This window comes from Macrotis lagotis, chromosome 6, assembly GCF_037893015.1.
Source record: "Macrotis lagotis isolate mMagLag1 chromosome 6, bilby.v1.9.chrom.fasta, whole genome shotgun sequence".
Lineage (NCBI taxonomy): Eukaryota > Metazoa > Chordata > Mammalia > Peramelemorphia > Peramelidae > Macrotis > Macrotis lagotis.
Window position 1 is genome coordinate 191,503,962 of NC_133663.1, and position 24,485 is coordinate 191,528,446.

At 34.8% G+C, this 24,485-nt stretch overlaps 1 protein-coding gene across 3 annotated transcripts in view; it reads left to right on the forward strand.

Annotated features, from left to right (window-relative positions):
- The window catches only part of ST6GAL2 (ST6 beta-galactoside alpha-2,6-sialyltransferase 2), a 106,711-nt gene that overhangs the window by 15,840 nt on the left and 66,386 nt on the right, over positions 1 to 24,485 (forward strand). The window contains exon 1 of one of the 3 annotated variants that reach the window (XM_074192170.1): positions 11,123 to 11,220. The exons of the other annotated variants lie outside the window; for them this stretch is intronic. Coding sequence (XP_074048271.1) covers positions 11,207 to 11,220 — 14 coding nt within the window. The 5' untranslated portion in view covers positions 11,123 to 11,206. Of the gene's footprint in view, positions 1 to 11,122; positions 11,221 to 24,485 lie in introns of those variants that run through there. 3 annotated transcript variants of the gene reach the window in all.

Here is a 24,485-nt window from a genome sequence, read left to right on the forward strand (position 1 = left end):
AGGAATGGTCAGACCAATGTTTTAGAAATATCTCTTTGGCAACTGAGTTCAGGATGGATTCAAGTAAGGGAAAGAATTGAGGCACAGAAAACAATTGGAAAGCTATTTCAATAGTTTAAGTGCTAAGTAAGAAGAACATGAAATAGGGTCATTTCTGTGAGCTTAGAAAGAATGGGACATATTACAAGAGTTATTGTGAAGGTAGGAACAAGAAGTTTTGTAAATATATGGTAGAGTAAGGGTATCTTTAATAATATTTTCAGCCCTAACATTCTGAAGTTCAGGAAAAAAAGATCAAAATAGTAAAAATGGGATGCTGATTGTTGGAGTGGAATTAAAATCTTTAAAGAAGTTAACTTTTACCCCACCTTGTTCTCAATGTTTCATTTTGAAGCATATTAGACAAGGTATAGTTGTAATAAAACACTGTTTTAGAAATAAAGCATTGGTACAATATGAGTTACTAAGGGATTTTGCATCCATTGCAATATTTTTAAAGTTAAGTCAAAAAGTACATCCGTAGTCTCATCAATGAAGTAAGTAATTCACCACTTTGATATTCTTCACAGTCACTGGTTTCACCATTCAAGTTAAAGACAGTTTTAAAAGAAAAAAGTATAAAGGATAAGAGCCATGTCAATAAAGGAGATAATGTGTAGTTTCTTCTTTGATGCTGATATAGAATTAATTTACATTTCTTTTAGGGTTTTTTATGGCACAGTTTCGTTAATTTAAATAAAACAATTTAATTTCATAAATAACCCAAAGGAAGATACATTACAATGATGACCTGAATTGGATAAAGGACATCATAAAAGACATATAAAACTGGAAAAGAATGACCAGTCAATCACAAATATAGAATGTGACATCCTATGGATAGTTTGAGATCACATTTTAACTGTAAAATCTTTAAAGAATGAAGAAAGCCTCCATTTTATTGGGTAGATCCTTTAGAGAAAATTATGGGGGAAATGTGGTCAAGAATTGCAGATGAAAGGGATGTATGAAGAAACATATATATAATATATATATGCATTTTGAATCATGTTGTATGAAATAGCATGCAATAATGAATATATGAATTCTTGACCTCCTAATTATAGAAAGAACATCAGATTTTGCTTCAGAAATGATGGGTTTAAATCTTGAATCTGCTGTATATTATGACTTGGGAATAACCAGTTTCTTTGGCATTTAAATAAGATATTTAACATTATTTCTGGGTACAAATCTAAGTATGCATGTCAGAGGCCACTCTTATTATCTATATCTATGAAGAAGAATGCAAATTGAATAGATCTTTTTGTAATATGTTCAATTAAGTTTCGTCTCTGCAATATTTAAGTCATATATTTTACCTGTTCCATTTTCTTCTGAGAAACCTACCATACTGTTAGGAGTGAAGATAACTCACAATTGGCTTTGGATTTCTGTTTGTTTAAGTAAGAATAGTGATTTTGCTAATCAGAAATACACATTGTCCATTAATGGGATACTCTAGCTAATATTTTAACTTTGTTCTGAAAAGCAAAAATATTATGCCACAGATAGCATTAACTCTATTCTTTGGCTAACTTGGCTCAATTTTGGTAGGAAGACTGTGTCATGAATTTTGATTGACAAGACCTATTCAATGTTAAAAACTGGATGGTATTCACTCAGAACAAGCTGTGCTAAATTAACAATGACTTAAGTGTACAAGAATGTGGATGGATAAAGCATCTCTTAGACCTCTGTAAGTATTGAAATTTGACAAAGAAGTGATAGGAATATTGGGGATTTTTTTCAAGTGTCAACCAAATGCTCAAAATAAAAATATAAGTTTAGCACTTTAATACTTTGGGATTAGAGCAAGACGTTGAGTATGATCCTGATAAAAGACTTTGTTTATTGTCCAAGGACCAACCCAACTAACTGTGAAAAGACTATATGGTAGAAGAATGGCTGCTAGGTGATTCATTTATGGTCATGGCAACTCACAAATTAGATTTTTTTTTAGAAGTCCATTCTAAATGTTAGCCCATAATTTTAAGTTCCTGGAGTCAGCCTGTAATAGTAAAAAGAGTATTATATGTAGAGTTAGGAGAACTCTGACTTCAAATTTTGTTCTGACACTTACTAGATGTTGAACTCTTGATAAGGGCATTTAATCTCTTTGAATATTTGTTTCCTTATCTGTAAAATGGGAATAATTTTATTAGTAGTAATAATCTTATAAATCAATTCAAATACTGTATAAATAAAGCACTTTCTAAACTGAAAAGAGCTAAAACTTGGTGTCCCAATTTTAACCTATTAAAGCATAAAACAACACTAAGCCTTTTGGGGCACCCTGTATAAATGGTTATAGTTATGATGATGATTATCATTTTCATAAATCTGTCAGGTATTAATTATGAGTTAGCATGGTACACTTTTTTTGCTGATCAGAGGGACAGGGATGTGAAAATATTCACATATTCTATGTGTGTCAATGACTAAACACAATTGATTTTGGATAGTATATTTGGATACAATTTATTAATGACTATTTTAAAAGATAGGCTATTTTTAATCTATACCAGTACTTTCTCCACCACCAGACTACAATCCCTCTAAGTGTTAGTTGATTATGTTATGAATTGCAAGAGCCATAAAATAAATCATGTGATTACCAGCCTTTTGGTCCTCAAGACTAACCTGTGAGTTAGGGCAGACCCAAGATACTATAGCCCCATTTTACAGATGAAACTCATAAAAATAAAATAATTTACCCAAGTGAACATAATACAGTACAGTTGCATTTGGGTGTGAACAGTATGGTGTTGAAGAGTACAGGTAAGGCTAAGTGCTAAAGTCAGTTCAGAAGGATAGTAAAAATTAGCCTTCTCTTCTTCAATATGGACAGAATAATATTGTATGTCAGAATAATATTAATAAGGGAAGTTGGCAAGAATAAGAATTGCCTCAGAGGGATGAGTTTTAAAACTTCTCATTCCTCTACTCTCCTTTTCACCTTCTCCCCTTCACCAGAGAGAAATACATCTCTTGTTGGGCATTGGGGAAGAGGTAGTTATTAGGTAGGGCATGTGGGAAATGGAGGCCTGCTTCACAATTTATAAGTCCAAACTCAGCCTCAAAGAGTCATAGAGTACGCTTATTTTGCTATTTAAATTGCTTTTCATCCAGTCCACTTTATTTTCATGTATTTTAAATATTCATATACATTTATATGCACATGCGTATGTAAATATATGTGTGTGTATATATTTGCGCAGACACATGTATACTCATAAATGTATATGATCATAGTATTCACATGTAGAAATCAAATAAAATATTATTTATTTATTCATTTATTTATTCATTTGTGTACCTGTTTATATCATGAAACCAAGACTAGAACTACAGACTTCTGACTTTTAGTTCAGTGCTCATTCTACTGCATGTCATACCTACCTCTCTGTGAAAGAAATAAAAAAGACTGAATTCTATAGCTAAATATTTTTGGTTTATGTTATTTCAGATAAATTTAGGACTTTGCCTAATCTATCCATACATGTGTATAGAGATAATAGTATAGAGATAATTGTAGATGATAATATAATAGATAAGTATATATATATATATATATATATATGTAGAGTGAATTAAAAGATATAAAGATATTATTATACATAGGGTATATATATGTATTCATATATACTTATGTATCTATATAAAATCTATCTCAATTCATAGAACATTTATCACTGTTGAAAATTTTGTATATTCATTGTTGCTGCCAGTTGTTGAGAGGCAGAGTAACTTTGGTAGCTTACTGCATATTTTTGCCTTCTTTGAATTCACTCTCCCTTCCTCCTCTCAGCTAACTCCTGCAGGAGGCTTTTGAGACATCACTTCAAAAGGAATTGATTCAGTGTTGAAGAATGCCACTACATTGATTTATGATGTCTTCACTCTGATGAAAAAGGGATAGCCATTTAAAAATATTTCAGTTAAATAAGACTAATAATTGGAACTAACTCAGCCTAGGAAAGCCTAGCAAACAGACAACCATTTATGGGAACCTGAATTGCCATGTGCTTTGTCATCAATTCAGTCATTAGGAATTTGAACTAAGAAGCCATGCTAAATGCTTTATTCAGAATGTGAGCTGGCAATACTGTCCTTCTAATTCTGAAGGTGACTTTTAAAGTGAAGAACTACATGGGGCCCATATGGATGCAAAGGAATTTTTGTTGTTCTTTTTTAATCATTTACATTTTGAAAAAAGCAATTTATTCCCCTTGGAGTCACCAAATTATAGTCTGTAGTTACTAACCATATTCTACACTCTTAAAAATTAGGGAACTGGTATAGTTGAACACCTCAAGTAGTATAGCTGGCTATATATTGGGCACTTTGCAATCATATTCAGTAACTACTGTGTATCAGATCATAACTAAGTAGGGCTCCAAAAACTGATCTCATAATACTATGAAAAGCTTAAATTACTCAATAACTGAGAGTGTTTAATTTTTGCCTCATCTTCTAGGCATAGCACAATGTCTGGCTGACAGTTTACACAGATCTAAATCTGCTAAGTGTCAGGATGGATAGAACATCAGCCCTGGAGTCAGGAAGACCTGAGTTTGAATTGAATCTCAGATACTTGAAATTTACCACTGGCATAAACATCGGCAAGTCACTTAACTCTAATTGCTTTGTATCCAGAGTTATCTCCAGTCCTCCAGATCCATGTCTTGTTACTGGACCCAGATGACTCCAGAGGAGAAAGTGAGGCTAGTAACTTAGCACAATACCTTCTCATTTAAATCTTGATTCACTTGCATGTTATGGCTTCAACTTCCTGATTCATGCTCTTCTTTGAGAATGAAGCACAGACAACAAGGTATAACTGATGTGACTGCTTTTGCAGGACTCATGTAGACTCAAGAACATCAACCTTTGTACTTTATAGTTGAGTAGCTAGGTAGTACAGTGGATAGAGCTCCAGGTCTTGAGTCAGGAAGACTCATCTTCCTGAGTTCAAATTTAGCTTCAGACACTTCTTGGGCATTCTATTTGCCTCAGTTCCCTCATCTATAAAAATGAACAGGACAAATAAATGACAAATCACTCCAATGTCTCTGCCAAGAAAAATCCAAATAAGTTCATTTGGAATTGGACACATCTGAAAAATTACTTAACAACAATAAAACTTTATAGTCATCTATCTCACCAAGTCTCAGATATTTAAAACTGGAAGAAGCAACAGAAGCCATTTAGGCTAACTGTACCTCAACATTGATTTTCCCCTTGTGGTATCCCCAACAAGTGCTCATTCATTCTTTATATGAAGACTTCTCATTGTTGTTGTTCAGTCTTGCTCAACTCTTTGTGACCCTATTTGGGGTTTTTTTTTTGGATTGGTTTGCCATTTCCTTCTCTGGCTAATTTTACAGATGAACAAACTGAGGCAAACAGCATTAAGTTGCTTGTCCATGGTTGCTCAGCTGGAAAGTCTCTGAGCTTGGATTTGAATTCATGTATATTAGTCTTTCTCCTCCAGATCCTGCACTCTTATCCTCTGTACTACCTAACTACCCCTAGCAGCTATACCACTAAAGGGAGGTAAACCATGATCCCCAGAGGTATTCTAATTACTTTGGGATAGTTCTAACCAGTTGTTCTGAAGCCAGATCATAATCTGATTGTATTTCAGTTGTTAAATTGTCTGTCTGTACAGTGGAAATAAAAAAGCAAATGTTACATATTGAGGTGTATTTTATTTTGTTAATTATATAGACCTAAAAAATGATGGAGAAAATGTTAATGATGCAGATTAAATTTTGTATTGTGGGAATGTTTTCTTTTTCTTTATTCTTAATCCTGGTTCTAACTCTTGGGAAGTTTTCTTAACATCAAATCTAAATCTGCCTTTCTATAACTTCTGCCTGTTGGTAATTATTTCTGCCTCCAGGGTCAAGAAGAACAAGTGTAACTCCCTTCTTGATGGCAAGCCTCTAAATGTTTGAAGAACATGTTGTACTAACTTCTTGCCTCCATGCTAAATAAACTCATGTCCTTTAGATCATATTTTTTAAATTAATATTTTCTTTGTTTTCCCATTATATACAATAGTAGCTTCTACCCATCATTTTCTGTAAGGTTTGGAATTTTACAATCTTTCCTCCACCTTCCCTTCACCCCCCTATCCCCCCACAGAAGGCAGTCTGGTAATCTTCATACTGTTTCCAAGCTATACATGGATTGAAATTGAATGTGTTGGGAGAGAAATCATATCCTTGAGGAGAAAATAAACTATTAGTGATAGCAAAATTTTGTAGTACATAAGACTTTTTTTTATTAAAAAAAATGAAGGTAATAAACTTTGGCCTTTGTTTAAACTCCACAGTTCTTTTTCTAGGTACAGATCATATTCTCCATCAAAGGTGCTCTAAAATTGTCACTGATTATTGCATTTATGGAATGATTGACCATCACCTCCATGTTGTCATTAGGATGTACAGTGTTCTTCTGATTCTGCTTATCTCCCTCCTTCAGTTCATGCAAGTCTTTCCAGGCTTCTCTGAATTCACATCCCCCTTGGTGCCCACATATACCACAATTTGTTCCACATTCCCTATTTGATTTCCAATTCTTTGCTACCACAAACAGGGCAGCTATGAATATTTTTGTACAAGTGATGTGTTTATACTTTTGTATGATCCCTTCAGGGTACAGACACAGTAGTTGTATTGCTGAAGCAAAGAGTATGCACATTTTTATTGCCTTTTGGGCATATTTGCAGATTGCTCTCTAGAAAGGTTAGATGAGTTCTCAGCTCTACCAACAATATATTAGTATCCCAGATTTCCCATATTCCTTCTAATATTGAACTTTGTCCTTTATGGTCCTATTAGCCAATCTGATAGGTGTGAGATGGTACCTCAGAACTTCTTTAATTTGTATTTCTCTAATCATTGATGATTTAGAGCAATTTTTCACATGAATATCAATAGATTTGATTTCCTCATCTGTAAATTGCCTTTGCATATCCTTTGATCATTTGTCAATTGGGGAATGACTAGGTTTTTTTTTAATATTTGACTCAGTTCTCTATATATTTTAGAAATGAGTCCTTTTTTTCAGAAATACTAGCTGTAAAATTGTTTCCTAATTTACTACATTTCTATTGTTCTTGTTACAAAAAGTATATTCCTTTCTACCCCCATTTAGTCTTCTCCAGAGGTTTATCATGTCTGGGTTTTCTAGCATTCTATTTACCTCCTTAACTTCCTTCTTGTTTATTTTATGAATAGATTTGTCTGAATCTGAGAGAGGGAGGTTGAGATCTCCCACCAGTAGAATTTTGCTATTTTGTCTTTCTGTAGCTCATTAGACTTCTCCTCTAAGAATTTGGATGATATACAACTTGCTGCATACATATTTTGTATTGAAATTGCTTCATTGTCTTTAAGAGGATAAAGTTTCCTTCCTTATCTCTTTTTAATGAAATATATTTTAACAGCTCTTTGTCTAAGATAAGGATTGCTACCCCTACTGTTTTCACTTTGGCTGAAGCAAAATATATTCTACTCCAACCTTTTACCTTTTCTCTATATTTATCTCTCTGCTTCAAATGTGTTTCTTGTAAGCAGCATATTATAGGGCTCTGGTTTTTAATCCACTCTGTTATTTGATTATATTTTATGGGAGAGTTCTTCCCATTCACTTTTAAAGTTATAATTACTAACTCTTTATTGCCCTCCATGTTATCTTTTCTCTATTTGCACTTTCCCCTTTTTATACTTTATCCATATTCCCCAGTATTTTACTTAAGAATTCCACATCCTTCAGTGTGATTGCCCCCTTATATCCATCCCCTCCTCTATCTTTCCCCTTTCCCTTTGCCTCTTCTTCCCCTTCCTTCTGTTAGTTCTCCTTTTCTTTCACCTCCTCCCATTCAATATTTGAAAGGTTGATAAGTTTCTTAACTTAACTGAGTGTGTGTATGTTAATCCTTTTTTGAGCCAAATCTGATGAGAGAAAGATTCAGGCAGTTTTCACCTCTTCCCTTCTTCCCCTCTATTGAAATAGATACTTTATACCTCTTCATGTAATGGGATTTGCCCCTTCCAATCTCCTCCACCCTCCCATCTCTTTACTGTCCCTGCCTTTTTAGGGAGATATTGTTTTTAAATCATTCTGAGTCACAGAGAAGTCATGCGTGTCCATTACTTCTGGCTAAGTATATTCTCTCTATTAGAGTTACAATTCTCAAGATTTGTGAGAATCTCCCAGGTGGGGACATAGCCTGTTTCATCTTATTGGATAGCAATTTTTTTTTACCTTTTTCATGTGTCTCTTGAGTCTCTGGTTTGAAGTCCAAATTTTCTATTTAGCTGTGAGCTTTTGTCAGGAAAAGTTGGAAGTCTCCTTTTTCATTAAATGTCCATCTTTTACCTCGAAGAGAAGACTCAGTTTTGCAGAACAGTGAATTCTTGGCTGCATTCTAAGCTCCCTTGCTCTTCCGAATATTATATTCCTGGCCCTTTGATCCTTTACTGTTGAAGCAGCCAGGTCCTGTGTAATTCTTACTGTGGGTCCTTGGGATCTAAATTGTTTCTTTCTGGATGCTTCCTGGATTTTCTTTTATCTGATAGTTCTGAAATTTGGCCACAGCATTCCTTGTTTTTTTTTCAATTTGGCATCTCTTTCAGGAGGGGATTGATGTATTCTTTCAATAACTATTTTAACCTCTGGTTGCATGATGTCAGGGCAATTTTCCTTCAAAAAATCTTGAAATGTCGAGGTCAGGCTTTTTTTTTTTAATCTTCAGTGTGTTTAGGAAGACCAATGATTCTTAAGTTGTCTCTCCTGGCTCTATTCTCTAGGTCAGTAGGTTTTTTCAATGAGGTATTTTATGTTTTCTTCTATTTTTTTCATTTTTTTTTTGCTTTTTTTTAAACAGATTTTTGTTGTCTCAAGAAGACATTAGTTTCCACAGATTCCATTCTTTTGGGTTTTTGTTTTACATTTGCTTCTATTTTTTCTATTTTTTGATTTTGTTTAACTGACTCTTGCTGTCTCATGGAGTTATTAGTTTCTGTAGACTCCATTTTTTGCGGGGGAGGAGTTTTCTTCATTAACCTTTTGCAACTCCTTTTCCAATTGGCCAATTCTACCTTTGAAAGAGCTTTCCATTTGACCAATTGAGGTTTTGAGAGAATTAATTTCTTTTTGCATTTGCTCATTTGAGGATCTGAGAGAATTATCCTCATTTTGTAATTGTCCAATTGATGATCAGAGAGATTTATTCTCCTTTTGTGTTTTTCCAATTGTACTTTCTAAGGTTTTGTTTTCTTGTTGCAAGGTATTAATTGTCTCTCCCAAATTTTTAAGCTCCTTCCTTATTTCTTCAAGGAAGCCTTTCTGTGCTGGGGACCATATTGTATTCTCCTCAGAGGTTCCAGGTCTCTCTGATTTGGGGTCTTTCCCTTCCAGGAATTTTTCTGTGGATCCACCTCTCTGCTGACCCTTCTTCATTATGCTAAGACCTTGAGCTGGGGGGAGGGGGCTGGTTCACCAGGGCTTGGGATCACTAAAAGCTTTACTCATTGAGTGCAGTTTCTCTGGATGGCCAGTAGGAGGTGCTGGTTGCTTTCTCTGGAGTGTCTGTGACCTTGGTTAAGAGGCCTTCTCCCTTTGCTTGAGGAGTGGAGTTGGAGCTATTGAATTCTTTTGCCTTCAATCAATGGTGGGCTTTACCCTGGCCTGAGATCATTCCTCAGCTGGGCTGGTTCTTTTGCTCACACACCTGGGCCTGAGGCAGAAGTAGTTTGCATTTGCTTGTTTGGGAAGAGGCCTCAGTGCAATGGAGGTGTGGACTCAGGGTTTCTCAGACCTGAGGAGCCCAGGGATGGTGTCCACAGCTCTCCTGCACCAGAACTCTCCCCCCTGCTTGGTCCCCAAGCTCCAGGGGGACAGCACCAACACCAGCACCTCTGCTTCCCCGTGGACCCAAGCCCCTTTCGTCCAGCCCCACTGCTGATCCTGCAGGTCCGGCTCTCAGGCCCTCAGACTCCCGGTTCCAATTCAGCTGTTAATCTGGCTGATCCGGGCCTGATCCTCCCTCTGAGCCCAGACTCACCTGCCTGAATTCAGCCAAAGCTGCTGCCAGAGACAAATGCTGAGGTAGATGTTCTTTCTCCTGGCTTTTCTTTCTGAGTTTTGTGGGTTGGATTTCCTTTAAGAGGTTTGTTTCATGTGATAGATGGTGAAGAGATCAGGAGACTTTAGAACTGTGCCTATCTTCTCTCCACCATCTCGGCCAGAAGTCCTTCCTCTTTTGTTTTTAGAGAAGAATTTTCTTCATTTATTTTTGCAACTCCTTTTCCAATTGGTCAATTCTATTTTTGGAGTTTTCCATTTGCCCAATTGTGATTTTGAGAGAATTATTTTTTTTGGTTGCAAGATGTTAATTTTCTCTTGTAAGGTGTTAATTTTCTCTTGGGTTTCTTTTCCCAATTTTTCCAACTGGCTTTCAAACTCCTTCCTGCACTCTTCTGAGAAGTCTTTCTGGGTTGGAGACCAATTCATATTCTCCTCAGAAGTTCTAGCTCTCTCTGAATTAGGGGCTTTGTCTTTGAGGTTGTTTTCTGATGGCCTTTCTTCATTTTCCTAGAATCTTGTGTTGGGGGAGGGGCTGGTTCATAGACCTTTAGTTTTGAAAACCCTAGAGGCTTTGCTGATTGGGTTTAGTAACTCCAAGTGGGATGACCACTAGGGGGTGCTAGAAGCTTTCTCTGGAGTGTCTGTAACCTTGATTTGTTACCCATTCCCTAGGCCTGGGGATGGGATGGTGGGAGCAGCAATGTCTGAATTATCCTTGAACAATGTGGGCTGGACCCTCAATCTATGTATTTAATCTTATTATTCACTCAATAACTGAGAGATCTGCTGCCCACACCTGAGCCTGTGGGTGGGTGGGAAGGGTGTTACTGTGTTTGTCCTGGGAAGGGTCCCTCTCTCTCACAGGGATGGTAGGGGGCGGGGGGCTTAACTGGAAGCACAGGGACTTTACTGAAAATTAGAGACTGTGGCCCTGGTCTTCCAGACTAGTGAAGCTGATTCGATTGGTGCCTAGGTGTGCTGGAGTTCTCCTGCCTGCTGCGCTGGAACTCTCCCTCCATCATCACTGGAGTTCTCCTACCTGATTACAAAACGAAAAGCTTCCATGACTGTTCTGAGGTTAGTACAGATCTCAGCCCACTGCCCCTAGGCTGGCTCTCTGTCCCCAGCTCACTCACATTCCCCTGAGGTAGACCTTGTTGGTAGATGTTCTCCTTTTTCTACTCTGGATTTTGTGGATTTCAATTCTGTTAAGAGGCTTGTTTCATATGAGTTCTGGGGGGAAGCCAGGAGACCTTAGCACCATCTTCCCTTTAAGCTGTATTTAAAAAAAAAACTTTCAGTATTTAATTGAAGGTATAATCTCAAGAAGATCTTTCCCTCTGTTGAGTATATGTGCCAAAGGCTTAGGATTTGTTGTTTTTGTTTGAAGTGATAAATTTGTTCATTTATCAAAAGAGTGGCATTTAAATAGATCTGATATTTGGTTTGCTTAACAAGAAGTTCACTGTTTCAACATCACAGGACTTTAAAGTAAGACTGGCTTTTGTACATAAAGTCAGAGTGAGAACAAATTATCAATAAGACTTGAATCATCGCCAGCATCCAATTCTAGGGAGTCAGTAGTTCCACAGTATGCAGCCAGCCTGAGACCACATCTGGAGTTTGGTAGCTAGAGTGTAATACTTGAAGTTAGGAAGAACTTAGGTCAAATCCTGTGTGAGACACATAAAAGACCTAGACCAATTATACAGTTTGTGCATCTCAATTTCTTTCTGTAAAATGCATATCATAATAACACCTACTTTCTAGGGTTTTTGTGAGGATAAAATTAGATATTTATAAATTGCTTTGCAAAATTGAAATCACTATATAAATGCTAGCTATTTATTATTAATTATAATAATTATGATCATGATCATGATCATCATATTTTAGGATGTACAACATCCAATTGAGAGTGAACAGAATGATGAAAAGTCTTAAGATCATTCTATTGCTATGTCATATTGACTGCAGGAAGTCCTCTTAGAAAAAAATAAGATTTAAGACAGATGTGATAACTGTCATATTTATTAAATCATAGATGTCGAGTTGGGAGGAAACTTGAAGCACATTTAGTCTGATGTCTTCATTTTATGGTTAAGGAAACTGAGATGAAATGATTTGCTCAGTATCATATAATAAGTTACAGAACTGTGATTCAGAGTCAAGACCCATAATTCCAGCTTAATGGGAAAATTGGCACTCTTGCCATGGCACCATGTTGCAAAGATTTGGATTAGACTTTTCAGAGTTGATCCTCCAGGAAAGAACAATGGATAGAAGTTAAAAAAATTCTTCTGGTTCCTGGATTTGATGGCCTCTGAGTATCTTTCTAATACCTTATATCCAAACTACTTCTGCATTAATCTTTCCTCCAAAAGGCGGACATTCCCATATGGTGTCCACATGATCGAGACTGGAAAGATGGAATAACTGAATTAAGAAAAAAATATCAAAACTTTAAAAAAAATTTAGGAAAATTTTTTTAAAAATTTTCAGTTATGCAAAAATCATGAGACATGGTCATGTTAATAAATTTAGAACTGGAAAGTATTTTATTTTATTTATTTTTGGTGATGCAGATTATCTTTTTATTCAGAATTTTTTAATGATATAAATAGTTTATTTTCCAATTACATTCAATGATAGTTTCTACCAATCCTTTGTTGAATTTTATAATTTTTTTCTCCCTCCCTCCCCTCCCTCCCCAATGGAAGACCATCAATCTAATTTTTAAATTTTTACAGGATATTCATAGATTAAAACAATGTGTTGAGAGAAGAAACACACATAAGGAAGAAAGAAAATATTAAAGAGAGCAAAATTATATAATAGATAACTTTTTTAAAATGGAAGACAATAATCTTTAGCTTTCATTTAAACTCCACAGTTCCTTCTCTGAATACAAATGGTATTCTCTATCATGGATTTCCTAAAATTGTCACTGATTATTGCACTAATGGAATGAGCAAGTCCATGACCCCATATTGTTGCTAAGGTGTATAATGTTCTTTTGGTTCTGCTCATCTCATTCAGCATCAATTCATTTAAGTCATGGAAAGTATTTTAGAGGCCAACTAAAGATGTCACTTTATCTTACAGGTGACAAAGTTGAAAGTCAAAGGAGTTAGGTAACTTGGCCAAGGTCATGGAAGTCTGAAATTTGGTTCCAAATTCAAAAGTATTTCTGCTGAACCATGCTGTCGCTTATAGTAGTTTTACCCATTTTAATATTATATTTTATATTACATTTGAATACTTTAGCACCTAGAAAGATAGTCAAGTCATTGTTGATTTGAATCAACAACTGTTGATTTGAAAATCAGTATCTGAGCATACTGATTTTTAACACTTTTTTAAAAATTTTAAATTTTTTTGTTTGACACTTTAAAGTTGCTTATTAATGTAATTCTTTCAGGAGGGGGAGAGAGTACCTATATTTAATTTATTTCTATTGTCTCAATAGAGTGAATTAAACAACAAATTCAGTGGCCTGTGTCAGTGGCATGGGAAGGGCATGGTTCTTTGAAAAAGAATACATTCAACTTCTTTGACACCAATTTGGAGGGACAACCATTACAGAATCATGCAGCTGTAACTTTGGAGCTAGAAGGAATCTTAGAAGTTTTTTTTAATCATACATATATCTATACTATACCTATTTACACATGTATATTATAGTTAACCCTTCCACATTGCAACTTTCCTGAAGGCAATAAATCGTTGATTGGCATAAGAAATGAAAAGGAAATTTTGGGAAAGTTTTGCAGAAGCCACATATGACACATGAAGGCCAGTAAATAATATAGACTCTATGACAAAAGTACTTAATCCAAATTTTACAATAAAAGAAAAAGAAAAAAGTCAGACTATTTTCTAGTATAAAGGTAGACTCAAAATATTTATGCAGATTTTTCAAATAGTGGAGGCACCACATCCCTAACCTACATACATAGATGTATATATATATATATATATATATATATATATATATATAAAATATTGCATATTGTACTATCATATTACATATAAATATATATGTTACATATTATAGATCACTGTCAATAGGGAGGGAGATGTTTAATAGGGAATACTAGTAAAGACTTGGAGTACTTATCAAGGAGGAAAGATACAGAAAGGGAATGAATTAAGATTGTTTCAAAAGAAACTATAATAGAGCTGTAGAATCATTATTAATGAAAGTTCTTTGCTGATGAGCTATAAATGAAAGCAGAGTGTAGAAGGCTATAGAGCAGAATGTGATAGCCCCTAAGGACAGATTTACTTGAGTATGACAGATTATCATAGGCAAGGCCTTTAATCAGTTCGTCCTCCAACTATGCAGCCCCTCCATGATTTCTTATCCTTTTCAACTCTGCTTGCTGGTTCCTTCCCTTCTCCCATCCAAGGGGGACCAACCAATATGCCAAGGGATTTATTCTAGATTTCTTGATGTGGTATGAATTGGAAACCAATGGATAAGATAAATCAAAGTATTCTTGAGAACTTGGGAGTCCCAAAACATCTCAATTTGCACTGCAGATTTGTGAAACTTTTGACTGGTCCTCAGTTGAATTCTAATATTATTGTAAAGACAAACTACTTTTCACAAAAATAATAGTAGCTAAAATTTATATAGGGTATCCCCAAAATCTTAAGGTAGTTTTAGCTTAAAACTCATATTAACAACTGCCTTATAAGGTAGGAGTCATTCTAATTTGACACATGAGGAAACTATATTTTAGAGAGGTTGAATGACTTGCTCAGGGTTAGACAGGCGATAGACAAGATTCAAAGTCAAAGTTTTCTGACTCCAGGATGGCTAGGTGGTACAGTGGATAGAGCACCAGCCCCGGAGCCTGGAGTACCTGAGTTCAAATCCAGCCTCAGACACTTAATAATGACCTAGCTGTGTGGCCTTGGGGAAGCCACTTAACCCCATTTGCCTTGCAAAAACCTAAAAAAAAATTTTCTGACTCCAGAGCCACACTCTATCCAGTAATTCACTTAGCTACTAAAGTGATATATGGATTGCCCAGAGCTTCTCTCCCCATAGCCAAAAATTGCAGATGCTTAGACTTTAATGATCACTCTCATTTTGACTGGTTTATCAAATTAAAAAGGTTGTTTTGTTCATATTCTAAGTTGATTTGTACTCCTCACTCAGATAGCCCATATCAATTCAGGGTCACCATGTTAGATTCCCGAACCTTAGAAGGTAACATTAAAACTTTCTTCCACAGAATCATTTGAAAAAGTGTTAGTATTAGCAAACATGTTATTAAAAGCAAAGGTTATCCTGTTCTCAGCAATACACCAGATTATTATTGACTTCAGTTTTCTTGTAGTTTTAGGAGAGGAAAAAAATGAATGGAGATATCATCATAGGTGGTCACAGTAGAATTCTGTGACAGGCATTGCAGTTCAGTTAGAGAAGTTTTGAAAATATTCTGAAAATTGGAGATAAGAAGAACTTTTGAATTATACTTTCCATGTCACTGGTAAATTTTGTGTGAGTCACTGTAATCTCTACCTTCACTTCTTACATTACTGGATGAAAAATTGATTGACTTTTTGCCAACACAAACTGCTATTTAAATCCTGAATAATAATCATATTATTATGTTAGTCTAGGCAGTTAATAATGGCATATATTCATGAGTAATTTAAAAGGAATTACATTTTTAACGTTGCAGATTTTTCTGTCATTTCAGCTGTAACGCAGATTCAAAAGGGTAGGGGAGAACTGGTTTAGTAACATTTTTTTTCTTTTTTTGGTGCAGCAATCAGGGTTAAATAACTTGTCCAGGAACATATAGCTTAGTAACATTTTTTTTTAGGTTTTTGCAAGGCAAATGGAGTTAAGTGGCTTGCCCAAGGCCACACAGCTAGGTCATTATTAAGTGTCTGAGACTGGATTTGAACCCAGGTACTCCTGACTCCAGGGCCGGTGCTTTATCCACTGCGCCACCTAGCCGCCCCACTTAGTAACATTTTAACAAAAGATTTATCTAAATATTTTAGAATAGATTTCAAGGATTAAAGCAGAGTTTTAATAAATATTTATTTTGGGGAATACATTAAAGCAAAACTTTGATCTTTGTCAATGGTGGAAATTTAAATGCAATAGGAATCATAACTGGAGTGATTAGTAATGTAAATTTCAGTTTTAACATTTATATGAGTGCTATAAATCGTTTCAATTCAGTTCAATATTTGGGCTCAAAAATATCTTCAACTTGTAACTAGAATAAGTTTCTGATAGGAAGTTGCGTCTTCCTTAGTATATCTCATGTAATAAAAAAAGATAGAAATTTTTATACTAATTTGAAAAAAGCTAATTCACTTATTTTTAACTATCTCAGAGAAAATTCAAACTTTGTCTTCTTATAAGCTGAGTTCAATTCTTTTGTGTAGATTTATGAGGATTCAAGTTTTGAAATGATTTCTAAGTAGACAGTGCTTTCAGGATGGTGTTTTTTATATACTAAAGATTTGAATATGTTTCAAGTATCTTTTAAAGATGTATTTTAATAAAATAAGTTTTTTATATATTCTTAGTAGAGAAAGTATATTAGGTAGGAAAGGAGACATGAAGGGCAAAGTATAAAGATTTGGCAGTTTTATTATCTATAGAAAAACTCAAATTTCCACAATATAATTTTATTTTAGAAGCATAATGTTTTGATTTTTGCTGTTGTTTTTTTTTGGGGGGGGTTGTTTTTAGTTTTTGTAAGGCAATGGGGTTAAGTGGCTTGCCCAAGGTCACACAGCTAATGAATTATTAAGTGTCTGAGGTCGGATTTGAACTCAGGTACTCCTGACTCTAGGGCCAGAGCTCTTATCCACTGTGCCACCTAGCTGCCCCCAGAAGTATAATGGTAAATAAAAATTTCAATGTAGAAAGAGCTTGGTCCAGGACATGTAAAAGTTTGAGAGATGTTGGACAGCAGTGTGGATATTCCTAGAAGAAATTAGGATTTGAATGTCCTAATCGGTTAGTAGTTTACATCTGAATGTTAGCCAAAAATGACATCTTTCCATTCTTCTTAGACTTTACTGTCCATCATGCCACTCCTCTCACTCAACAGTCCATCTCTCCACTATAAGCATTTCATTGATTTCCTCCCATGCTTAACATTCTCTCCCTCTTCCTCACAATTTCTTGGCCTCCTTGGCTTCCTTCAAGTTCCAGTTGAAATCCTGTCTTCTATAAGAAACCTTTCCTGATCTCCGGTGCTATTGTCATCTCTCTGAAATTATTTCTACTTTATCCTTTCTATATACTGTTTGGACATAGCTATTTGAACTTTGCCTCACTCATTGAACCCTTGACTAAAGAGATCATCTTTGTACCCCTAGAATTTAGCATCAAGCCTAGTACAGAGTAGTCATTTAATAAATGTTTATTGATTTTATTCACAAAAAGATGAGATGCTTAGAAATATTAGTAGGAATGAATAGTTTGGTATAGAAATAAATTTTTTAACAAGTGAGTCAAATAATTTGTTTAATTATTATAATTATTATTGTTTTTTTGTCCATTGTATTTCTATTGTATATCCTAAGTTGCTTTTAACCTAAAGAATGAATATGTATAGTATTTACCATATTGTATTCATTCAATATCAGAACAGTTTCTTTGCATAGACCTTATTAGCATTCCTATCACTTGGATTCTGTGTCTCCTGAAAAGGAAACACTATCTTTTACCTGCTACTGAAAATGTTGGCTTCTCTACAACATGCCCTTGGGCATGTTCTATTTAAGTGGCTTGAAAATATGTGATTATGCTTCATGTGCTTGTCCAGATTCTATATCCTTATGGAGACAGTGACATTTACAGTATCTGCAGGGTGAAGTATTTCTTTGGCTACAGCTTTTAACGTTTATCATATACTTTGCTGAGAATTTTTTTTGGTGACATTCTACACAGATAATTTGCCTGAAACTGAAGGTGGTCATTTGCAAGAGGAAGCAGAGACAGTTTTCCCATTTAATTGGAAGGACTTAAGCTTATACCAGTGATAACCAAAAAAAGGATTTTTTTGTGTTTATATTTGTTTTTTAGTTGAATAATCATTTGAGGCATCTAGGTGATGCTATGTCTGTGGAACTGGACTTAGAGTCAGAAATTTTGAATTCTAACTGAGGTAATAGCTGAGTGAGTCACCTCATCTACCTGGGCAATTCCTGATTCAGTGCCCTCAGGTGTAGAATGACAATAGTATCACCAGATTCACATGATTGTGAAGACAAAATGGAATAAATAAATATATATATATATGCATACATACATATGTATATATAAAACATGCTTTATAAATGTTAGCTATTTTGTTATAACAAATAAAATATTATTTAGAAATAGAACTTGCCCCACTACCTTCCCCTATTTAACAGTAGGTCTGAAGAACAACTCTTGCAGAGTAGATGGATTCTGCCTTGGAATTAGGAATACCTTGGTTCAAATTCTGCCTGTGAAGTCTTCTTTCTGTGTTATGATAATCTCTCAATGTTCTCTCAAGAAATTCTCTTAAGACTAAAAGTTGCACAACCAGGTACCTATCTGCAGTAATAGAAGGCATTTCTTAATCTGGAATTTGTTATATTAAGAAAAGTTACAGGATCAGCTGTATCTCTGCTTTCCTCAAATAAAAATAAGGCAAAGAGACTCTTAAGCAGATCATCTTCTATTTTATACTTTGAAAGGGCTATACTGTGAACCCTAAGTAATATCAGAATTCCTAAATAGAATTCAATGTTAGAATTCTTAGGCTAGGTTCTCAAGTCATTTAAAAAACCCTAAATTCAAATTTTTCTTCATAATTATAATCTACTTCTTAGACTTAAGGGATATAATTAACACATGTACCGTGAAAGCTCTTTATATTCCTTTATCTAGAAAAGCATTTGGACCTGAGGGACAAATGTAATTGGTAAGTAATTAGTAAGTAAAGTAGGTAGGAGCTGTCCACTGAGGATTTATAAGAGCACATTGGACTAGATTCATAAATGTTTTATAAAATCCTAACAATTAGGACTTCATACATTACCAATACCTGGGGTGATAATAACTCCATTTCAGGGCAAATGGGCACAGCAGTGTTTTCTAGTTGCTGCTGGTTCCCCCGCTTTCTGCCCTCTAATCAATTTGAATAGATCTTAAAATGTGAAAGGGAAATGTCCAGTCAAGGAAAAGCTTCTAAAATAATTATGTATTCAATGTCTGGTCACTTGGGTCAGTTACAATAAAACAAAGTAACTTAGCTTGAATAACCTGAGAAATTGGGAGAAAAATATATGATTAATATTTTGGGGATGTGGATAGGGAAATACACACACACACACACACACACACACACACACACACACACAAACTTACTATTCTTCATGTTTCTCTTCCTCAGAAGGACAGCTTTCATGTCACTGAAAATTTGAAAAACTTATGAACGACAGAGGTGATTCATTATGATTCAGGGAATTTCCTCTCTGAAAGGAAGCAGAATGTTAAAATGGTGATAATTGTCAAAGTGATAATAGTTATTCTTTATAATTTTATGTATTTTAAAGATATTCAACAGAATCCTAGCCATTGCACTGCACTAAATACTATTATTTGTTCCATTTCAATATTTTGATAATAGCTAATTGGAGCTGGGGTTTGCATTGGAAATGTGGACATTCCTTTCTTCACTAAAAATTATCATTGATTTAAGATAAGAATCACCGATAATAGGAATTTTTCATAAAAGTCATAAAATGACTGTGAAAAGCAATAGGATTAAGTAAGAATTTGGTGGAATATTTTAGATGAGCCATTCTTATCACTTTACCTATGCATAAGCCTAAACTGGGAGTAGGGACATCATTTTTATGGGAGGCTAGGAGACAATGACTTATAATTCCTCATATTTATAATGAGTTTAAGTTGACTGAAGAGAAAGTTAAATGATCTTATGCAAACTGACTAGAAGATATCCTACTGTTGAAGGTGTTCTTTGTCCTGCCTCTTCCTCTTTGTGAACAGATGGCCACAATGTCATACTAAATTACTTCTAGGATGAGGTTATTCTCGAATTCTGTCTTTTCATACATCTGGTAGACAGATCCATATAGGTTATAGGAGCTGGATTGACTCTCAATAGCCCTAGTTGTTACCCTTTCCCATGACCATCATAATTATATTACATACCACCTTCTTCAGCCTCCTCTCTCCTTTGTCTTGAGGGCCGGAGGGCAAAGTACCAAACTCCTCCCAATGCCTTCCTTTACAGAGGGCAGAAATTGAACTCTTGCTTCATTCTACTCTGCACCTGTTACACTCCCTGGCTTCCTCCCCAGAGAAGAAGATACCCCTGTGCTTCCTTTTCCCCTGCTTTCCTATTCCTTTTTTGTTTTGCCTCTCCCTGTTAGACTGTAAGCTTCTTGAGGGGACTATCTTTTTATTAATTATATTTAACACAAAGCCTGACTCATAATAGATACTTAATAAATGTTTATTGGATTATTGGTTTGTTTTAGAATAATCATGCTGTATATCTATTATAATTGTTTGCTAATGTTAAGAGCATTAGGTTAAGAGACTTTGACTTCACTATAAAGACTCTTGTTTTCAATGAATCAGTTTAATATGTTTATTATTAGGCTGTTGTCTTAGACATAATTTCTAACAAGTGAGAATACCTAGGGAAAAATATCTTGGCATAATCAGAAATTCTCAAGAGCACACATTAAATCTCATTATCTCTGTGTGCACCTCTCAGGAATTTATGATATTATGGACTGACTTTCAAATTGTTGGTAGCCTTCTGGGAATTAGTTTATGTTTCATGGTTGAATTTGTTCTGTAGTTTTAATAATATTTTTTCTTTTACTTATCCAGGGTTTCTTTTGAAGGTGTGTGTTCAGTGAAATTACTTAAAAAGTAAGCACAGTTTCAGTGGTTCCTTTGAAATAGGTCATAAACATTGCATGTCTGGCTAGAGGTCTTTTTCTTTGCCTATCTCTTGGTTTACCTTCTTTAAATTGCATGAATATCTGAGATATTCAGTATCTGGTTGTATTGCATATTCACTCAGCATTGGAAATATTTTTATTCTGTTTTGTAAAGAGCATATCTTGGTGCCCCAGGATACTACAAAGTGATGTTTGTGAGCCTTGTCTGATATCCTTTGCACATCAATAGGGCAATAGCTTATGTTCAGTTTTCTCTTTGCCAAGAGAAAGATCAAGAAGGTCTCACCATGTGGGGATTAAAAGGAATCCATTGTCCAAATAATGGTTAGTATTCAGTAAGTATTCCCAAAGTTGACTTGATGTGTTTGTGTCTTTGATCCATAGAACTGCTTGCCTGTTCAAAACTTGCTCTTGACTGGCATTCCTTTGCCTTTAGATGTGCACAGTGGCCTCTCAGCCATTTCTGGAGGCACTTTTTTTCTATTTCTGCAAAAACACCAAGCAAAATAAAAAAAAAAAAATGTTGTTGCACTCCACAACCCTGCATCATTAAAAAGCCCTTTGCAAGTAAATAAGTATATAAAAGATTAACCATCCCTCTGTTCCAAAGGTCAGGTAACTCCTGGTTTGATGCTTTTAAAATCATATTTATTATCAGAAAGGATTAGTGTTCTGAGAGGAAAAGTAGTAGGAGTGGCTGCAAGGTGTGGAAGTGTTGCAGAGTATTACACTTCCGGACCACCAGCTGTGATCCTTATTCCTAGAATCCAGGATAACCATACTAGCAAATGGATTCTATTCTACATTAAATTAGAGACTTCCAAAGCAAACAAAGCTTTTGCCTCCTGCTTCGTTTGGGAAATTATCCTAACTAACATCTGTCTGTGGATACTTAAGTCCCTTCTTAAAGGGGATGGGACTAGTGTGGAAGTGGCAGAAGGGTTGGTTTTCTTTATGCACCTCTGGTGGACTTGTACTCGAATATGACTTAAAGCTATTGCTTTAAGAAAACTATTTGGGTACATAGGGTCCATTATCCCACCTCCCTATACAATCCCCTATCTTTAAGCTAAAGTTCCTAAGAAGTTTATCCATTTCAATGAGTATTTGTGTTTGTTCTGCTTTCCACCTTCTGCAGCCTCCTCTCTCCTTTGTCTTAAGGGCTGGAGGGCAGAGGACCAAACTCCTCCCAATGCCTTCCTTTTTAGAGGGCAGAAATTGGACTCTTGGTTCATTCATTCCACTCTGCACCTGTTACTCTCCCTAGTTGTAGACCTTTGCTTTTGCAGAAGAATAACCAAATATTGTCACCTTTTATTATTTCTAGAACTCACAAGTTAGTAAGAGGAGCTCTTCTCTCCAAGATAATTCATCAGTTGTTTTACTACCAGTTCCCTTCATACTTTGAAATAACAAATTAATGCTGAAGCAGCAGCTAGGTAGCCCAACAGATAGAGCATTGGACTTGGAATAAATAAGATTTGCCTTCATGAATTAAAATCCTACCTTAGACATTTACTAGCTATATAACTTTGAGCAAGACAATCCTGTTTGCTTCAGCTCCTCATTTGTAAAAATGATCTGGTGAAGGAAATGGCAAACCACTCAAGTATCTTTGCCTAGAAAAGCACAAAAGACAATACAACTGAACCACTGTACCACCATCACCATCAGCACCACCACCACCACTACCACCACCACAATCATTATATGTATATGCATAAATATGCATATATATCACAGTGCAACAATATTTGACTCATAATAGGTGTTTTATGAATGCATAACTATGACATGAATGGGATGAACTCACTCATGAAATAGAAATGAATGGCAGAGTGAATTAAAACAAGACAGATTTGAAGCAGAGAGACACACTCTGAGTAAAAATAATGGACTGCAGCAGAATCTATGATGTTTCAGTTGACAGGAAAAAGGGGGTATTAGTAATTAAGATCTCGGACAAAGCAAAAACAAAAACAAAAAGATCCAATTAAAAGAGATAAGCAGCAAAACTACATTCTCCTAAAAGGTTCAATAGGCAATGAAGTAAAATCAATCCTAAAATGTATCAAATGGAATAGCATCAAAATTCCTAAAGGAAAAGTTAAATTGCAGAAGGAAATATAAGATGAACTTATATTAGTAGAAGACTTGAACTTTCCTCTCTCATGACTAAATAAATCTCACTAAAATATTAACAAGAAAGAGAATGACAGCAAAGAGACAATATTCTAAAATTTATATGTTGTAGCCAAAGCAATACTTAGGGGAAAATTTATATCTCTAAGCATTTTGTAGCAAAAGAACAAATTAAAAATCCCGAAATTAAACACCAAAATGAAAATCCTGAACAAGGGAAAGATTAATAAAATTGAAAGAAAAAAAACCATTGAACTAATAAATAAAATTAGGAGCAGTCTTTATGAAAAGAATCAGTAGAATAGATAAAGCATTATTAATTTGATTTAAAAAATAAGAAGAAAACCTAATTACTAGTATGAAAAATGAAAAAAGGTGAATTCACCACCAATGAAGAGGAAATTAAAACAATTATAAGATCTGTTTTGTCTTATTATATGCCAATTGGGATACCCAGGTGGCATAGAATTCAGGAATACCTGAATTCAAATCCTGCCTCAGACACTTGAAACTTACTAGCTGTGTGACCCTGGGCAAGTCACTTAACCCCAATTGCCTTACCAAAAATCAAAATGAAACAAAATTTAAAAAGCTAATTACATGTTAATGAGTCTACCAATTTAAGGAAAATTAATGAGTATTTACAAAAACATAAATTGACCACAGTAAGCAGAAGAGGAAATAGATACTTAAATAATCTCATCTTAGAAAAAGAGATTGAACAAACCATAAATGAACTCCCTCAAAAAAATCACAAGACCAGATGTATTCATTCTGATATTATTTGGAAAAAAATAGGCAAAGAAGGAGTTCTTCTAAATTCCATCTACAAAACAAATTCGGTATTGATACCAGGTAGAACAAAAATAAGTAAAGGAAACTATAGCCCAATTTGCCTAATGAATCTGGATTTTAAAATTTTAAATACAATATCATAAAGATTGTATACTTTCTGATATAATCTTTGATTATGACCAGGTGGGATTTATTCCTGAAATTCAGGTCTGTCTGGCTCAGTATTAGGGAAACTATTGATAATATATATACCATATCAATAAAAATTAGCAAAAATCATATGATTATCTCAATAGATGCAGAAAAACTTTACACAAAATATAATGCCCATTTCTATTTTAAAAAACCACTGGGAAGCATAAAAATTAGTTACCTTTGTTTTAGAATTATAAGTAGTATCTTATGTAAAACCATCAATAAATACTATCTGTAATAGGGATAAG